General features: G+C 41.2%; 2 protein-coding genes across 3 annotated transcripts in view; both read right to left on the minus strand.

The window, feature by feature from the left end:
• Positions 1 to 973: 973 nt before the first annotated feature.
• On the minus strand, positions 974 to 4,906 carry LOC132986642 (frizzled-5-like). Its single transcript, XM_061053153.1, is given in 2 exon segments — positions 974 to 2,921; positions 2,924 to 4,906. Coding segments are annotated over 2 exon segments (1,647 nt in total). The 5' UTR covers positions 4,503 to 4,906; the 3' UTR covers positions 974 to 2,853.
• Positions 4,907 to 15,441: 10,535 nt separating this feature from the next.
• plekhm3 (pleckstrin homology domain containing, family M, member 3) overlaps positions 15,442 to 19,199 on the minus strand; it is a 40,734-nt gene continuing 36,976 nt past the window's right edge. For both annotated transcript variants that reach the window (XM_061053150.1, XM_061053149.1), the window contains exon 8: positions 15,442 to 17,328. In XM_061053150.1, the coding sequence (XP_060909133.1) occupies positions 17,166 to 17,328 (163 nt within the window). In that variant the 3' untranslated portion in view covers positions 15,442 to 17,165. The remainder of the gene's footprint in view (positions 17,329 to 19,199) is intronic.

Consider the following 19,199-nt stretch of genomic DNA (forward strand, 5'->3'; position numbering starts at 1 on the left):
GAGGCCTTTGTGCGCTACACATTGCAGAGGAGTCCCACCTTTAACTGGCAATGTAAAGTTTAGTTCTAGTTTGATGCCAAGTGGCGTGGGGGTTGATTTTTTTGAGTTTTGAAATGAAACGGTGACGACATGTTGACAAACACAAACGGTGTCTCTGACTGTCTTTGAATTGCCGTCCTTTAGTTACCTCTCTGGTGTCATATCTGCTACTTGGGGTACCTTTTCATATTTTACCCATAAATATCTATTCAAGCTAGTTTGTGTGCCACCATGTACGGATGCAGTAGTCCTCGGAGCAGGCGTCCCCCGGTTTGAATCCGACCTGTGGCTCCTTTCCCGAATGTCATTCCCAACTCTCTCTTGTCAGCCTAATTTCCTACTCTATACACTGTCCTGTCTCTCCAATCAAGGCATAAAAAGCCAAAAACAAAAATCATTAAACCCCGGCGCTGGTTCGACCTGTTGCTTCTTACTGTCATGTCATTCCTCCCTCTCTCCCTGGTTTCCGACTTTATCCACTGTCCTGCAGCCTTTAATACTTGCAAAGATTTCTCCAAAATCATAATTTACATCTTACTAATAGATAAATAGGAGTGAGTGAGTATTGGTACATTGTATTCTGATCTGTGAGGCTACTACAGATGGAGCATCAAGAACCAGGGGATGCATTTGAGGAGCACAAGTCAAAAAAAGTTTAAAAAGTTGTAATATCAAAGATCTAAGAAGCTTGTTTTAGAGCTTTTTGAATTGTCATATTTAGGCCACCAAACAGTCCCAACTGTTGTTTAGTGGAGATTTTAACTAAAGCTATTGAAAGAACATGTTCTTCTTATTTAGTACAGTTTAATAAAGAAACCACAGCTCCTTCTTCTTGTACACCTCCACCATTGAAGATAGAACAAAAAGCCGTTGAAGTCAAAAATTTAAAAAGTCCTTTCATACAAAAGCACATAAACGTAAAAAAGGCAAACACTCAGGCTCAGGTCAGTTTTAATTCCACAAAATGGATCCAACTCTACAATACTTTAATATCCTTTGAGGAGTTCTATCAATATGAAAACAGAGTTACACATAAACAAATCACCAAAATGCCAGTTTTGACCAACACTTCATTCTGCATCACTCACACAATCACAGTCACTCACTCAAATCAGGCTAATAAATTAGAGGTATCATCTAGCATGCAGACACAGAAGTCTTTAGAAACACAGCTAGACATCAACATTGAATCAAAACATCACAGCACAGAGACGGAGCAAAATAAAAATGTTTTACATATCACAACATATCAAACATTTTAAACACATTATGTCTTTTAAATTCACTCTGAGACAGTTTGACTTTTTGTACTTTAAGTCAGTGTCCAGTCAAGTTTACATGTTAAACTGCCCGAATGATCAAGAGTAGACCACAGATCCCTGCTGCTAAGATTTCAAATGACCTTCAAGACGCCCATTCATGCTTGTTGATTGTCAAGAAATGTGACAAATGTCCAAAGCTGACATTTAATGTTTGAAAGCAGCGCTGAAATAAATGGTTTGTGTCATCTCCAAAAATTGAAGTTAATGTTGCCTCAGTTCTTAGTTATAGATGGAAATTGTTGATCATGTTGTTAACAAATTATTTATCAACATCTGCCTGTTCAGGGCCCATGGTATGAAGGTACTGGAAACATAAAGCAGAGGTTCTCAAAGTGAGGTCCAGGGACCTTTTTAAAGGCCTTTGACGTTGTGTCTGGGAGGACCGAGTTGTCAACATTGAAATTATTTTAAAAAATAATGATGTGATTTTTTTGATGGAAGATTTCCCTCTTACCAGCTTTTCTAATTCATCCAATTTTTGGATCAAAATGTCGTCCAGGTGAAGGTCTGCGGTCGAACACTGATCTGTAAGCAGGTCCACTGTTCACCAGCAGGAGGGGTCAAAGCCACTCTCATTTTTCTTCCTGCAGCTTTAACCTGATCAGTCTTGTTAGTTCAAACAACATGGACCAAACAAATTCACTCTTCTGAAACAGACTTTAGTGGTTTTTAAATGTGATGCAGCCTGACAACAGATAATATCATCAGTTATAAAAAATAAATCTGTTTCACTTCGACGTCTAAAAAACCTAAACAAAGACAAATGTTCACTTTGTGATCACACAACAGTCACCTGATATCAAAGTCAAAAACACTGACATGAAACGGCACATTTATGTACAAGTTTATACAATCACACAAGATTGGTTCTTCTTGCTTCTTACTCCAGCTTGTGGCAGTAACATTGGTTGTTTGGAAACTGAAAAGTACAAGTACTTTACACCTAATTTATTAATTTTTACAGCAAATTCATACACTATATACATCAATAAGTATGTCTTTTTTTTTCTCTCAGTGCTCAGGATAAAAGATATTTCCTTTATGGATCCGTGTTATTCTGAGGTTTTGAAGATTGTTCTTTTTTTCGGTAATATGTTTCAGTGTGATGTTTCAATAATTGGAGTCAATTTCCCCAAAAAGTCAGGCTCTTTTATAAATATTCTTCTTATTTTAAATCCCTATTATCCAGGTTGTTTTTAAAAATTTCCCTTTTTAGACTCTGGATTATTTGGTGCATTTTTCTACCTATGCTCATGATCATTCTTTAAAACACAGAGCAGTACACGAGCACATTGTCCTGCAGATGTTTGTCCATACTCACACTCTTGTTGTTTTGATATTTAAGTTCATCACTGAGTGTTCAGAGAGGCGACTGTACAGACTTTACAACATTTCCTGGTGCCAGTCAGTTCATATATGTGATGGAGCAGCTTTATGGTAGATCCCTGATGAAAGCCCAGTCCCAGTATGTCCAGTTAAAGCAGTACTGACTTCACTGTACATGGACGGGGGTGCAGTGGCTTTCTGTGGCCAACAGGGGCAGCATCGAGCTACAAATCTCCTCCAGGACTCCAGGGTTTTTCCTGACCAAATCCAGACCCCTGAGGTGATGCCCACCACTAAACACATGAAGTACTTGAGCATGAACACGGCGTAGTCCGGGCCTATTCCCAAACGCTGACGCTCGGACAGACACATGCAGGCCAGGGCTCGCTCCCAACCGGGCCGGTAGTGCTGCTCGTAGACCAAGCAGGCCACCACAATGGTTGCAGGGACGGTGTACAGAACCGTAAAAAGCCCGATGCGGATCATCAGCCGCTCCAGTTTGTCCGTCTTGGTGCCACCTTGCTTGATGATGCTCCTGATGCGGAAGAGAGAAACAAATCCAGCCAGTAGGAAAAGCGAGCCGGTGAAGAGGTATACCACAAGAGGCGCGAGTACGAATCCCCTCAGGTTCTCCAAACTCTGGTTCCCCACGTAGCAGATTCCGGCCACAGAGTCCCCGTCGACAGAGCTGAGGGCCAGGACCACGATGGTCTTGATGCTTGGGATGAGCCAGGCGGCGAGGTGGAAGTACTGAGAGTATCCTGCGATGGCCTCACTGCCCCACTTGAGCCCCGCCGCCAGGAACCAGGTGAAGGACAGAACCACCCACCAGATGGAGCTGGCCATGCCGAAGAAGTACACCAACAGGAAGACGAGGGTGCAGAGCGCGGGGCCGGTGGTGTCGTAGAGGATGTGCAGCTGGTCGCTGGAAACACTGCTGCTGGCGCCACACGCCACTCGCTCGTGACCGGCCACCAGGCGGATGATGTACCCCAAAGAGACAAAGAGGTAGCAAGTCGCCAGGAAGATGATGGGTCTCTCGGGGTACTTGAAGCGTTCCATGTCAATGAGGAAGGTGGCAACGGTGGTCAGGGTAGAGACGAAGCACAGCACCGACCATAGTCCAATCCAGAAGCTGGTGAAGGCGCGTTCATCGGTTGAGAAGTAGGGCTGGTGGCAGGGCTGGGCGCAATTGGGGAGCGGGCCGGTCTGTACCTGGCCGTACAGAGTGTAGGACTCCCTCTTGATGGGAACAAGGGGATCTCGGCAGTGGCACTCCCTGTCACACTGCGGAGAACTCAGGGGTCTGGTCCGACCTTTAGAAGTCGGCTTGGGGAACAGTGGAGCCAGGGTGGTGGTCTCGCTGCTGTTCTGTTCCATGCACAGGACGTCGTCGCCCTGCTGGGGCAGCTGTTCACAGCTCATCCTCTCCGGCCACTCGAATCCGTACTGGCTCATCAGAGGGGAGCATCCCCGCTTGGCCCGTTCGCACACGGAGCGGCACGGCGGCAGCGGCTTCCTGTAGTCCGGCAGGCAGATCGGGGTGTACATGCTGCACAGAAAGAAGAGCAGGTCTGGGGAGCAGCGGATCCGGACTAGGGGCCAGAACTGGTGCACCTCCAGGCCTACCTCCTCCTGGGTGTCGTGGTTGAACTGGTTAGGCATGTAGGTCAGGTTGTAGCCGATGCCCCTGCACATGGGAACAGTTATGGGCTCACACACCAGGTCTTTGGAGGCTCCTGAGGTTAGACCGAGAGGCCAGTACAGCAGCAGGAGCAGCAGGAGGAGCCGCGCGTGCCTCACTGTAGATGCCATGAATATAAATGACCAAGATTACTTATTTATAGTCAATAAAACAAGAAAAGTCAAATTGGAGATTTTCATATAAGTTCATCTAACAAAACGTGACGCATGATGTCCAAATTTGATTCTTCTCCAAGAGAAAAAAAAAATCTACTTTTCAGCCTTTTTTATGACAAAAACGAAACAAGTGGAGCTCCAGGCAGTAAATCCACAAAGGTCCAAAGAGCAACAGGTCGAGCCTGCTGTCAATCATTCAGTGAGGCTGGCGCAATCATTACGGAGAAAGTTCATCTCCGGTGCTCACGTTCTAATCAATTTAACGACCCTGTAACATTTTTGCAAGCCGTGCGTGTTCCCCCACAGGACGCAAACACCACGCAAAGTCGCATTATAAGATATGCTACACAGTCGTTAACAGTGAGGTAAGGCTGTCCAGAAAGCTAAATTAAATTGTTCAAAGAGAGTGTCCGGTCTCTGCTCGTGAAATCCACCTGAAGTCTCCTCCCGGGTCCAGTTACTCCTTCAGTAACATGAGAAAACAACTTTCAAATGACTGCAAACTTTTTTCTTTTCAAAATGTTTGACGTGTCCTGTCAGCTGGAAAAAAACAAAAAAAACAAAAAAAAAAACAAATATTCCTTCAGGTTTAAAATCTTGTCCCCGTTGTCAAATATAACAGCGCGTGGCTGCGACCTTCACAGAGCGCGAGGACGGAATAAAGTCCGTCTGAAGCTGCAGCACCTCCTCATCACTCACAGGGACTGATGCGTTCAGGGGCGGTCGGAAATGTCATGTAGTGAACGCACGGACGAAGTGTCGAGCAGAGCAGTTTCATGTCAATACAAAAAATCTGATTTGATTGTAAAAGTGGTAACATTTTATGAGCTTTTAGCACTCTCCTCAAAACAAAAGGATCAGTAGTACTGACACATGACACCTTATTATTAATGACCACAAATAATCAATTATTAGACAACAGCAGGCTATAGTCCAAAATGTGCTTATAATGTTTCATACAAAGCAAGATTACAAACAATGAAATGAAAGTAAGAGAAATCAACTTTATAAAATTGGGATAATTAAAGCAACTTATTGTTTTAATATTGACAAAAGAAACTTTTAAGAAATTAATTTTAAGCAAATTGACGTGATTGAAGTTCTCCCAGTTGTTAACATCAGATGGTTTAGTTACAGTTACAATCTAATGTTTGATGCTTCTTACATGTTGGTGCATCTTTAATGATTATAGCCTGCTTTCTATTGTTGCACTACACACATTTTTCTAAAAAGTAAATATTCCCTTTTATTGAAGTTTTGGCATGAATTCATTGAGTGTTTTTTTTAACAATACTTTAACAAAAGTAATGGATCTGATTACCCTCTATAACTCAGTTCAACTTAATTATCCATTATAACCTAAACTCCTAGAATTACACATAAATGTTGTTAACTCTCTGTTTTTTTTTTCAACTTTAAAACGCTTTAAATCCAGAAGTCTAAAAGCAGCTTCTGTAAAAATACTGTCCTACTTTAGTCAATGTCGGGATTGTCTTTCACCAACAGCACCTGAACGCACCAGTGAGCTTTATTTATGACCTCCTGCATTAGGAGGTAGAAGTTTACCAGGAGAGCTTGAAGGTATCAGAGGATGGATCAGGTCTCTCCGCCCTCTGACACCCCGACCACACACACACACACACACACACACACACCTTTTCTTTCTTAAGACTCGAATGCTTAACAATCAGACAGCATCCTGAGGTCCTCTAAAAGAGTCGTCGATTAACTTTTCATAACATTTCACATTCAAACCTCTGAGTGACAAATTTAAATCCAAATCGAATCAAAACACCTTCATAACTTTCTGAGGTCACTTGAATTTTCTTTAAGGTTTTAGAAAACAATAAGAGGATATTACATTTCAATTGAGATCATTCATTCCAAGTTTTCTGTCATATCTACTACAATTAAAAAATATACTCTATGTAAACATCAGCTGAGACATTTTGTACAAATATGACACAAAACTGTTTTTTTTATTTTGTCATCCAAAGACACAAAATAATTGCAAACAAGATTATCACTATGAAACTGTGAATCATCTTGGTGTTACTGCTCAATTATAAAGTAAAGTGCGCGATTGGGTTTGGAGACAAAGGGAGTAAAAGTTTGAAGTAAACACTTAATCATGACGAAAATAAACTTAATTTATATAAATCACAACGTAGATAAAAATCACTAAAGTAAAACAATACTTCACACAGTTTAGGTAAGTGTGTTGATGTTCAAATACAAATATATGATCTGTACGACTTTTTACACACACACACACACACACACACACACACACACACACACACACACCCTGTGAGACCTTTGTCCCCAAGAGAGTGTTGTGACCTTTGTCCCGTGTGGGTTATTGCTCAGTGTTTGTTTGTGTGTGTGTGTGTGTGTGTGTGTGTGTGTGTGTGTGTGTGTGTGTGTGTGTGTGTGTGTGTGTGTGTGTGTGTGTGTGTGTGTGTGTGTGTGTGTGTGTGTGTACTCAACAAATCAGCCGAAACCACTCTTTCTCACCCTGATTTACCTTCTCTCAGGTTACTCTGATAAATAAAAGGAAATAGAGAAGGAGGAGTTTGTATGTAAAGCCTGGACGGCATCAATCTCTCCTGTGCGCACACACACACACACACACACACACACACACACACACACACACACACACACACAAAGACTCATAAGTGATTGCGTGTGGTGATTTTCCCAGGTGCCCGTGCTGTTTGACTTAAAGGAGAACACGAGGAGACGTGACCTGCATCCTTCACTGATCAGGTAACCACAGAAACATATTTGTACTTTGGTCTATACTGACCGTAACACGAGAATTACCTGATCTGTTTCCAAAACTACTAGATTTATACTCAACACTCAAAAGGCCATTTGAAGAACATCTCAAAAATACATAATCAATGTCAGACTCAATCTGGTCCTCACAAAGATAGAAGTACAAGAACACACACACACACACACACATGCAATGCAGAATGTCAACCCATCGTGTGAAATCAACCTGCATTGTTGATTTATATGAAATAAATCTGTTATGATGAAATGACTTGAGACAAATATGACAGAACAAAATTGCTCTTGCAATCACAAAAAGCTTTTAAAACGTTCGCTGATTCTGGAAATTGAGCGCCACACCCCCCAAACTTATGCACGAGCCGTTGCCGGATCACGACTGCTCCCTTGCAGAGCGGAGAGAGAGGACCTCGGCTCGTCGCATTCAACTTTTAATTGATGTTAATGTTATGACTCATTCAGTGGTATGAAAACACCTTACATGGTCATACTGGATGTAAAAAAAAAAAAATGAATACGGTAACAGAAAGACGGCAACCATGGCAACACGTTTTAGATCTTTCGACATCACCAAAAAGCTTTATGAATGTTTACTCTGGTTTGTCCTGCGGGGATGAAGAGCTTTGAGTGCGGGCTGGTGCACGGCAAAGGTAGAGAACACACGGGCAGCCAGGGAGGCATCTGATTGGCTCTTCCAAACCGGACCTCATGGCAATGATAGGTCAGTGTTTTTACAGCAGCTGTAGAGCCTTTTTTTCTCCTTTTTCAGAGCACTTTTTTATTGATTCATCTTGGGGGGTTTTAAAGACAGTTTTCCAAATTCAAAACATAATACATGCTGGATAAAATGACCAACCCTACCTTAAAAAAGGAGTGTCTCAACCTCGATATCAGAGACGCCATGTGGGGCCTCTTGATACTCCGTTAGTTACCCTGTAGATTTATAAGACAGATTTTAAATGTGGATTTTATGTGGAGCTCCCTTTTGAAAATAAACACAGAACAATCTGATACAATTTAAGCAAAACTTTACATCTTGATGGAGTCATTTGAAGAAGGATGTAGCATCCAGCAACATAATCTGACACACAACAGATTGAGCCCAAAGAATCGTACGACATGGAGCAGAACCAAAGACGCTGTATCTCTTATTCTATTCAATTTTTCTTCCTCGTCATAACATGCTGCGTAGAGTACGTTACCCAAAATGCAACACAACAGCGCACAGCAGTGTTGGAGATTCAGGTCTGTTTTCAGTCCCTGCACTCAAGCAGAGATGGGTGGAAATTTCTGAAGGTCCGGTAAGCTCACATCTCTCTGAAAGAAGTTTATTTCATCGTCAAACTTGAAGTCTTCTGCCCTTAACGAACGCAGACTCAAGTGACATCACTCAAGGCAGCCATTAGACTTTATACATTTTTTTTTTTACATGTAGTGTAGAACTCTAACATATGTACTGCAGGTTTGACACTTTGTGTTCAGAATTACCCTAAAACTTCACAGACTCTACTGGCATTAGCTGTTTGTTGTCTAGCATCTCCTTTTTCCCCTTTCTGTCGTTCTTAGATTAAAGTCGAGTCAATCAGTTTAAGGATAATCACTAAGTTTCTCCAATTTTTCCAAACATTTGTGCTCTTCTGAACTTGCATTTGGCTAAATCGCCTCGCCCTCGAGCAGATCCACATCTGTTCTTCTTAGCTTTTCATTTACCGGTTGACAGTAGAGAGAGAGAGAGGAAACGTGGGCAGACAGACGTGTCAGTCACTATAGAGGCGTCTATGGACTGTTCTCTGTCTCAAGACCTCACCTTGTATGAACACACCTTAAGGCTTTGTCCTTAAATATTATGCAAACTCTACTATAGAACATTTTTTCAAAGCACCCTGTATTGTTTCTTCACCCTCCCGGGCAGCCGCGCTGACGTCGGCAGAGGATGAAAACCCGACGTGCAGAGACTTGGAGCTAGTTTAACTGAGGTGATTCGTCACTCTGGGCAAACACCACGTCTGCTTTTGTTGTTGGGCCTACGAGTTATAGTTTGGCCTTTTTACAAAAGTCTGGCTGCATGTAGTCTCTTCAGTTATTTGTCAGGTGATGGTAACAATAAATGGAAACCAACAGCTGCCTTATTGGGAAAACAACATCAAACATGCAGCACTACAGGCTTAGGGAAATACAGTAAAGTGACACAATTAAAGCTGGTTTCTGGATACCGTACATATGTGTTGTGTTAGTCTCATGTTTATTCTGTTTGGTGATGTGTTGTTGAAGATGCATTCAAATACATACACACAAAATCAGCTTTTCTTTAGTGGCATTTTTCACCAGAAACAGGACACTGCTTTGCTGTAGGCTTGTTGCACCAACATGTAGTCTTCAGCGGCCCGTAGTCGTCTGCATCTTAATTCTGAGTCAGAACCTGAGGGCTGCCTTTTTGCTAAGACCAGGTGTGAACTTAACACTTAATCAGAAACAGGTGTAAGACTGAAATTCTCTAAAAAAACAAACGTATCCTTGTTTTGTACAACAAATAATTCTCTCTAGCTTTAGCTCCGCCTTCTTCTTGTTTGTTATAACGTTGGATTTCTTTGCAGCCAGTCATTTCTGTTGCTGCACAACATCGACAGCTGTAGTTGAGATTTCTAATTACCATCAAAACCATCCTAGATATAGCAATATCATTAAGTGTGTGTGTGTTTATGAAAGATCTGGGTCTTTAGCTTTTTCTTAAAGGTGCAACTCTGCAGATCGAATGGAGTTTCGTTCGTTCTGCTGAAACATCCAAAGTTCGCTCAGTTGCATTTCTTAACAAGTAGCTGACTTCCTTCCTTTATCATCTCGTGCTTATCCCCAAAAACATGCAAAAACTAAAATTAATATACTATCAGATTTGATTGGGTTTGAACACCGCTAGAAACACAAGTATGCATTTCAACAAAATCTAAATCAGAAGTCTTGATTTTAGAAATGTTGATTGCATAAATGACATGAAGCTTTTAAAAGGAGCAGACGGGGGATCTTCTTAACTAGTCTGAAATGTGTTTAGAGTTGAGTTTCCAGCGTATCAAACCTTTTTCGGATGCTGAGGACATGTGGATTCATGACCTCCGTGTTTAAGAGTCTCTGTTAATGGGCTCTCCACATGATGATGAGAATTTAAGTATTTAAGAAAAGAAAACTTTGGGTTTACCCTTTAACACAAACAAAAGCACACAGACGATCTGCTCAGCTCAAACCTGCTGAAAGCTTCGACGTGGCCAAACGAGTCTCTGAACAACCAGGTCACTGGGAACACTGGGGCCCTGCCAGCTTTTGTGTAGCAGCTCGCTAAATGTCAGGGGGGGGGGGGTGTGTGTGTGTGTGTGTCAGAGCAGTACAGCCTCCTCTCATGTTGGGAGAACAGAGGCCCGGTGCTTCACTCCTCTGTGACCGTTGTCCACCTCCCCCCTCCTACCGTCTCTCTCTCCGCTCCGTCCTCGTTTTTCTCCTTAAACTGTCTTTTGTTTTCATTTTCGTTGGCATTTCTGCTCCGTCGTTGTTCGGAGTCCTAAATGAGTCTTGACTGGCCCGCGGGCCATTGGAGAAGCACAAAGGACTTCGTTCTACTCGCTACAGTTGATCCATTGTGGGCGTCCCACAATGCACTAATTGGCGATGACAATTAAGCGCGGTCGACACTCAGCTTCAATTTGCCTGCTGCTCGACATACATCACAAGCAAACGATTCAGCCTGCGAGCTCTCACACAGTATGCAGATTCACTCGGTGCAGGTTTACGTGCACCTTTCATTCACACGTTATACTCTCCTCGCTCGGTTTGAGGTCTCGGACCGACAAGTTAGCGTTCGTCAAGCTCAGTATGTGAGCTCATCTGGAAGATTCACTTGACCCCGGAACAAGTAACCGGCAAAACGCTCCCTCCACATGTGACCGTTACAGAGCGTTTAAACATATCATGTCAAACCCGTCCCAGAGTTTGTCCTGCTGTGTTGTAATGAATTCAACATTTATTTTTCTCTTTTAATATCTGTCAACTGCAAGAAAAGAAATCAGTACAAATACCAACATTCTTAAACATTGGCCATAAATAAAGATGAACAACGTGACTGCACCTCCTCTAAGGTACAAAACTAATTAAATCCTACCTCCATTCATCCACACCCACAATCATCTCATACTCCGATGTTAAAGGCTTAATATGTGATTTTTCACACTTAAATATAATATAAATCAAGTATATCCTCTGAAAATAACTCTGTGAGTCATGACTGTCTACAATGGGTGTAACACCCGAGTCCCACTGTCTGTGATGTTTTCAGAGTTTTCAGAGTCCTATCTTCACTTTGTTTACATCGGCTGGACGGCCGGCTGACTCCTCCCCTCGTGTATAAAAGTTGTTTAATTGAGGGACTGGAGAAAAGAAGAATAACATACTGTACTCACTGCTGAACTGTGTTTCTAGATCACGCTCATTTCAGGTAAATTTACATGCAGTGTGAAGATACGCATATAAAGCCTTTAAACATCCACAGCTCCCCGCGCAGTCTGGCACCCCAGATTAAAATCTTTGTTTTTTATTAATTTGCTCAGTTAGCTCCCTCAATGTAGCACTGACGACTGTTTTAGATATTAAACATCTGAACATATTTCTAAAAACCTGCTAAAGTTAAGAAATCAAAGCCATAAAAATATGTTTCAACACAGGATTCAAACAATTGTAATATTAAGAAGACTGTCTTTATTGGCATCAGTGGCTAGCAGACAAAAAAACATAAACACACAAAAACCATCAGAAAATCAATTCCCTGTATTTGCATAAAGTTTGGCTGCCGTGAAAATAAACAATGTTAAGAAAAATAACTTCAAAAGTGCAGAACAGAGAAGAGTTTCAGTCCAGTGCCTCTCTTTAAATACTGTACAATAAGTTCTTCTCCAAAGAAAAGTCAAACATGTGCCTGCAACATAACGTCAGAGTACTTAATAAAAAGACACACAATGAGGTGAGGGGTCAACATTATTCTTAGAACAGGGTCTTTATCATGTGTATGTTTAACATTTTAAATCCAGGTGGGATTAAAAACAGGCGACAGTATTGGACAGTACAATAAGTTTCAACACAAAAAAATACTGCGTTTAACGAGAAAATCAACAAAAAGACGGACTCTCTGATCAGATCGGAAGTCAACAAATGGTCTCCTGTAGCTACATCGAGGCCGCCTACAGAGTCCAGCAGGTACTGCATGTAATTAAGATTTATTTTATATACTTTCATGCAAAATGAGTTATTCAAACCCTAAAATAAGGATCAATATATTCAGAGCGTGATCCAAAGGCAACTGGACTCGTTTGAAGATCTTGTCCAGTTGCCTCTGGATCAAGCTTCCAATTCGATTAAGACCATGACCTGGATGACTGAGAACCTGCACAGACCAGGACCAATATACTGTCACAGGTTTTAATTTCCTGAATGGCTACAGTATTGGTTCAACATACAAAACAATCACTGAGAATTATACCAACTGTGTGTGTGTGTGTGTGAAAGATACCAAGAGATGTTCCAGTTTAATTCATCACTACAGAGAGATAGATCCACTGTTTGAACATTAAAGGTGCACGATGCAGATTTAGTTGTGAAACATTTCTATGCTTTATTTTCTGAACTAAATATACAAACTTCATTCAAATGAAAAAATCTGTCCCTGGAAACTGTTTAGAGCTAAAAAAGCTACCAGGAGAGTTACGCTTTCACTGTTGAGGGACCACCACCATAACTTCAAACTGTTTTCCAGGGACCAAATATTCCTCTGAGGACAGTTTGTGTATAGAGTTATAAACATAAACCACAGAATCTGTACATTTCTCGACCAAAACTCCAAAGTGCACCTTTAAATTTTGAAGCTCTAAACTCACATGCAACCATACATTTTATTCTCTCCATTTCTGGTGGTTTTCTTCAGATCTTGACTCATTTACACTCTTTAATCAGTTATAATGTGAACGTTGTTTTTAACTGATTCATTCATCTCATTATCTCGTGATAACAAAGCTGGTTTTTATCGGGATAACGGGATCATTTTCAGGTGATCTAGATCAGAAAACAAAACATTCGGCTGGTCAAGTTGAGCCTGTTCTAAAGTTTGTTTTGTGCTTTTAGCAACTCTGAGGACATGAGATGAAGAAGTCCAGATCACGAAGACGAGCAAACTGAATGTCTGGATGCATGTACGCTCAGGGCTTCCGTAGTTTAACACTCTGCATCTCTTGAATATTTCACATGTAACAGTTTATTTCCAGTACTAGTTGTATTAGTTTGAGCTCTTACATTATTGATCCTAGTCGGGAGAACTTTGACCAGAAATCTGAGTCAAGCTAATATTTTGGTTTAGGTTTCAGGGCTCACATTTGGCAGTAGCAGTCTGGGTAATCGGGGTCAGCGCTCCGTTAAGAGCTCCTAATCTTTGTAAAAAAAAACAATACATATAAGTATTCCTAGAACCTGCTTTGCTCTGCAGTACATTAATAAACAGACAAACATCACACATTAAATAATACTTCAACAAAAGGTTTAAGAACCTTTCATGACTTTGTTTATGCAGCAGGCACATTCAGCCAACGATAACTTAAACTAAAGGAAAAAAAATCATAGCAAAAAAAAACAAACAACCCTGACACATCAGTGCACTTTCCCCGTCCCGTTTTTAACAACACTGAGTGAACAACACAGTCTCAAGTTTCCTTCATGCTTCATAAACATGAATTTCTGATTTCTTCTTTCCACAAAAATACATATTCCCTTATAAAGCCCGAATAAACGGAGGGTTTTTCTTCCAGTGCAGACTAAAGCAGCTTATTCCCTCACAAGTCAACATGATCTGTGTGGCTCCAACAAGATGAGAAACCAAAGAGGATGAAAAAGGAAACACAGGAGCAAAGACTGAACACAAAGAACTGAGACGAGGTAAGAGGAAACAAATCAGCAGCTACGTTTGAATTCAATTATTTAAAGTTCAGACACAATTGTCTTTAAAGCTGCAAATTATGACTTTGTTATGATGATTTAAAAACTCCTCCTGAAAATTTCTCCCAAAGCTCGATGTGGAAATTTAAGCACCAACCGTTCACAGCCTTTTTTTTAAGTTCCTGTAAAAAAATCAGGGAGAGCAGCTTTAACCTGAACCAAAGTCTTTATTTTCTCACACCCCCCCCCCCCCCCAAAAAGTGTACGTTCTGATTGGATCAAATTTTAATTGTGTTTTTGTAGCAACAATAAAAAAAAAAGTTAAAACTATCAATATTAACTTTTTTAGGGATCAGAATCATCACCACCCAAAACTGTGTGAGACAAAACAAATCACAGAATTTGTTCAAATCAAACCTTTTCAGCTCTCCACTGAACATGTTAACACCTGTGAGGTTTATTTTAAAGGTACTACCAGGTGAGAGTTACAAATTTGTCTTAAACTTCTGTAAATTGTAGGATAGGATCCCAAACGGTGCTGAGGTGTCGTCAGGAAAAGTGTAAACTAAATGTGTGTCCGGACGTTGAAACATGAAAGCAGAGGGTTATGAAGGCCATCTAGGTTGCATAGAAATACTAAAAGCTAAAGCCGCCATCACGTCCGATAGATTCTGCATGAAGAGAGTAGAACCACAGAAGAAGAGAGGAAGGAAAGGAGAAGAAGACATCAATGACAGAAGAAGTGACAGAATATTATTGCCTGTTATTTTACAGTAAGACTGATGTGCTCAGACACACTGACAGAGAGTCCCTTTAAATGAAAGTTTACATGATAAGTGATTCAAAACATCGATAAGTTCAATGACTCAGTTTGAGGAAAGGAGATGAGATAAGCTAAACTTCAATCACAGCTTTTCACTATAACCGTTTTACTGTTATTGATATTTAGTAAAACCTCCCAATATAAGAGCATCAGAGCAAACCAGTAATCCAATCAAATCGTCCCTCATAAAGGCCGACATATGACCGTTCAATGTTTGTCATTTACTTCTTTACAAAGCAACAGCAGCTGTGGTCAGTCGGGATTATAAACGTCTCTTTCACTGCGACCGTCATCTGATTCACTTTTTAAAAAAAACTACATTTCCCAGAAATACAACTAAACACCTCCTGTATGAGTTCCGTTGAGCTCTTATGTCTTCAGCATGATTTATACTTCTGAGTTTGATTTACGCTGTAGTGGCCTACACCATCGTGAGCACTACAAACTTGCTCTCTAACACGCCGCCCTGTGATTGGCAGTGCGATTACCTCGCTAGTTATACCGCCAGTGTCCCGTTCCGCCTCATTCTCTGACTGTTTGTGCACAGGAAATCATAGCGACTGAAACTGAGCGTAGTATGTTGCAGATGGAGCTGATGAACAGCGGTCTAGCGTTCTTCTTTTCGGCTGAATTTTGAAAACGGCGTAATGTTGTAAAAGCAGGAAATAGATGCTATCCAGGGGACCAATCACAGGGCTTTACTCACACTTTTGAGGAGGTGCAGGTCAGGCTACATGAACCCACCGTGTAGATTTGATGCGGCAGTATAAATCTATATAAATGTAATAATAAATCAAAGCTTGACACTGTTCAGAGACTACGAGTCACACTTGAGTTTGTAGTCTGAGAGAGGGGGCGATGATGTCATGGGTCGAGACTTTAAGTCCAACTGAAAGGAGGCTTCAGTCAGTTTTTTTCCCCTTATTGATGAAACGCTTGTTATCTTAAACTTATTAATAACAGTGAACACATCACATCTCCTGAAGTTTGAGTTACATATTCAAAGGATGTCGTTGTCCTACCGAATCTACGCGTCAGATAAATGAGTGAAAAGGGTCAGATAAATGAAGTGTTCACCATCCATAGCTGCAGCATTTTGCACAAAAATTCCCTTTTTAGGTTCGCTGGACAGAGCAGGACAGTGAGACACAATTTCATGATGAAAAAGATAAGGATCTGAACACTTATAAGTTATGAATCTTTAACAGATACTCGGAAAAATGAGGCTTAAATATTTTCCTGACATGTATCCACGTTCATCACAGCAGCTGCTTTTTTTCTGTGTAAAGAAGTAAACAAACGCGTCCCTCCAAGGCTTCAGATTATTTAAGCTTCTTTCATAATGAGTGAGTTTGTTTCCTCATATTATTCCGTTAACAAAGATAAAAACCCGTCGCATGTTACCAGAGACACAAGATGCGTTTTTTAAATGACCATTTTTTTTGGGTTAACCAGCAGATGAAACCCTGAAAAAAGTTGCACCCTGGGAATAATCTGCGAGAAAGTTCATCCATTTTCTGTCCTTGGATTCACAGTTATCTTATTAAACGTCAGTGGGACTTTGGAGGCAGCTGCAAGACGTTGCTTTGAGTAAATCCAGAAAACGTTCCAACTTTAACTTTGAATTGTTTCAGCTGATCAGTTGTGATTTGATATGTTGAACCCCTGAAACAAGAAACAGAGATGTGCTGAAGGGGTGAGGATTTAGAAGTGTGATGTATGACTATACTCGTAGGGAGAGAGTAGAGTCTGGTGCAGCGTGCTTTTCTTCCTCTTCTTTTTTTTTTACAGTAGGACAAAGGGGGGGGGGGGGAGGATTTGTTTAGTCCACTCAAACACAAACCTGAAGATCCATTAGATACTCCGTGCTCGTCCTCTGCTCCCTCAATTTGTTCCAGAGACACACACAAATCAGCAAAACAGGCACTTCTGTGTCTATGTGTGTGTGTGTGTGTGTGTGTGTGTGTGTGTGTGTGTGTGTGTGTGTGTGTGTGTGTGTGTGTGTGTGTGTGTGTGTGTGTGTGTGTGTGTGTGTCTCAGGTGTCTTGGTAGGGCAGGTGGAAGCAGCCGGGGCTGTCGTCGTCCGGAGACCAGAAGGAGGACGGCCTTTTGTGGTGGAGTTCTCGCCTGACGCAGCGAGGACACGGCTGAGCTTTCAGCCGACACTCGGCGTGGAACACGGCGCCGCAGCCGTCACACCTGGAGACACACAGATACACACACAGATACACACACAGGTCAGTCGTTGAGTTTAATTATAACCAACATTATTTCAGCATAAAAAACAAACACACAACATCAATGGTAGAAAATGATATATGACAAGCACTTCTCCAACTTCAATCACTACAACCACACATCTCACATGAGTGAGCCATTTATTGTCCTGAGTCTAAGTGAATAATGTAATAATCAATGTGTTTATTCTGCATCCTATAAATGATTCACCTGTAAGACTGATGGGTCATTTTAGCACAAAAGAAGTGAAAGCGAACTGAAACAAATTGGAGAAATAGGTTTCTTTGTTCATGTGGCAAAACATGCGTTCAATCATTTTTTAACACATTAAAAATTGGAAGCAAAAAATGAAGAGATTTTTGTTTTATTGTTCTAACTTTCAGCTCAGTGGATCTTTACAGCTCAGTTACCGGTAAGAACAGCACAAACACACAGCTGTTATCAGGTAACACTTCACACTTCACAAGTCATAAAGCACGGCTCAACATGGAATGTGTGTGTGTGTGTGTGTGTGTGTGTGTGTGTGTGTGTGTGTGTGTGTGTGTGTGTGTGTGTGTGTGTGTGTGTCTGTCTGTAAAAGTGCAGACTGAGAGTGTCAGAGTCTTCTAAGAATCAGTCCTGATCAGCTCTTATCGCTCTGCTGTCTGTCACTCTGTTTCAGTGTCCAGGACGGGTATCTGGACTGTGTTAATGTCTATGTCTTACATACACACACACACACACACACACACGCACACACACAAGCACACTCAGAAGAAGATGTAAAATGAGCACTAAGCATTTCAAACTGTTCCACCTGTCCATCCTTTAACCTCTAAACAGGGTTTGCAGGTTTATTGTCACAGGTGCTAATTAGGCGCTTTGACCTCCCGCCTGTTTTTCAAGAAATGAAACAAAGAAGCAGCTTGTTATAAAAAAACAACAACAAAATCTTTGGTTGAAAAAACTGAAACTGATGAGCCCAATGTTTGGTTTAGTCCTTGAGAAAGAAGCACCCATCTATAAGACAGATACCATCAAGACAGCTTCATCATTATTTGGTCACTGACATGTTTTGTGAAGGACTCCTTTAAAATGAGTGCAATAAGAAAGTGTTTAATATTGTAAAAGTCCATGTTGTTCCATAATGGGAGTTAAAAAATGTAATTATAATTTCATTGGGCAAAGGCTTCATCTAAAGCAAAACCATCTGCAGGTATAGAGGGGACATGACCTAGTTTTTAAAAAAAAAAATGGTATTATTTGGATGAATTGGCCCTCAAATAACCATCTAATAAGTCCTCATTCTCATTGTGTCAAACAGTCCTCACAAAGACAGGAAAACATGAGCAAGCATTCAGGTAGTGAGCATGTAAAAACATGAAACACACACATACACAACCTGAGGCTCTGCACCTCAAATAAATCTACCTGCTCACTGAGGCAGTGACATTACTACTCTGTCAATTTATGTTCTCCCTTTGAGTTTCACCATGATGCCTTATTATCGAGTCCATTCAACATATCAGCCTCCGGAGGAATATCGAAAAAAAGTACATGATGTGCTTTTATACAGGTGCTCAGCTCCGAGGAGAAGGAATGTATGGCTCCTGATACAATTCATTCAGTGCCTTCTCAAGAACCTCTCAGGAAGTTTCTGCAATCAGGATACCTCGAGGTTGGCCGGACACTGAAGAAGGTTTCACAAGCAGGAAAGGAAATCCAATCAGCAGAAAGAAACCCAACGGTGTGGAAGCGTGTTGCATCACTTGAGAAAATGAATATCTTCTCTGTTTTTCTGAATTAACGAGGCAGCTCTCTCAGAAACACTTTATTATGAAGAACAAAATCTG

The sequence above is a fragment of the Labrus mixtus genome, chromosome 13, assembly GCF_963584025.1.
Source record: "Labrus mixtus chromosome 13, fLabMix1.1, whole genome shotgun sequence".
NCBI classification, from domain to species: domain Eukaryota; kingdom Metazoa; phylum Chordata; class Actinopteri; order Labriformes; family Labridae; genus Labrus; species Labrus mixtus.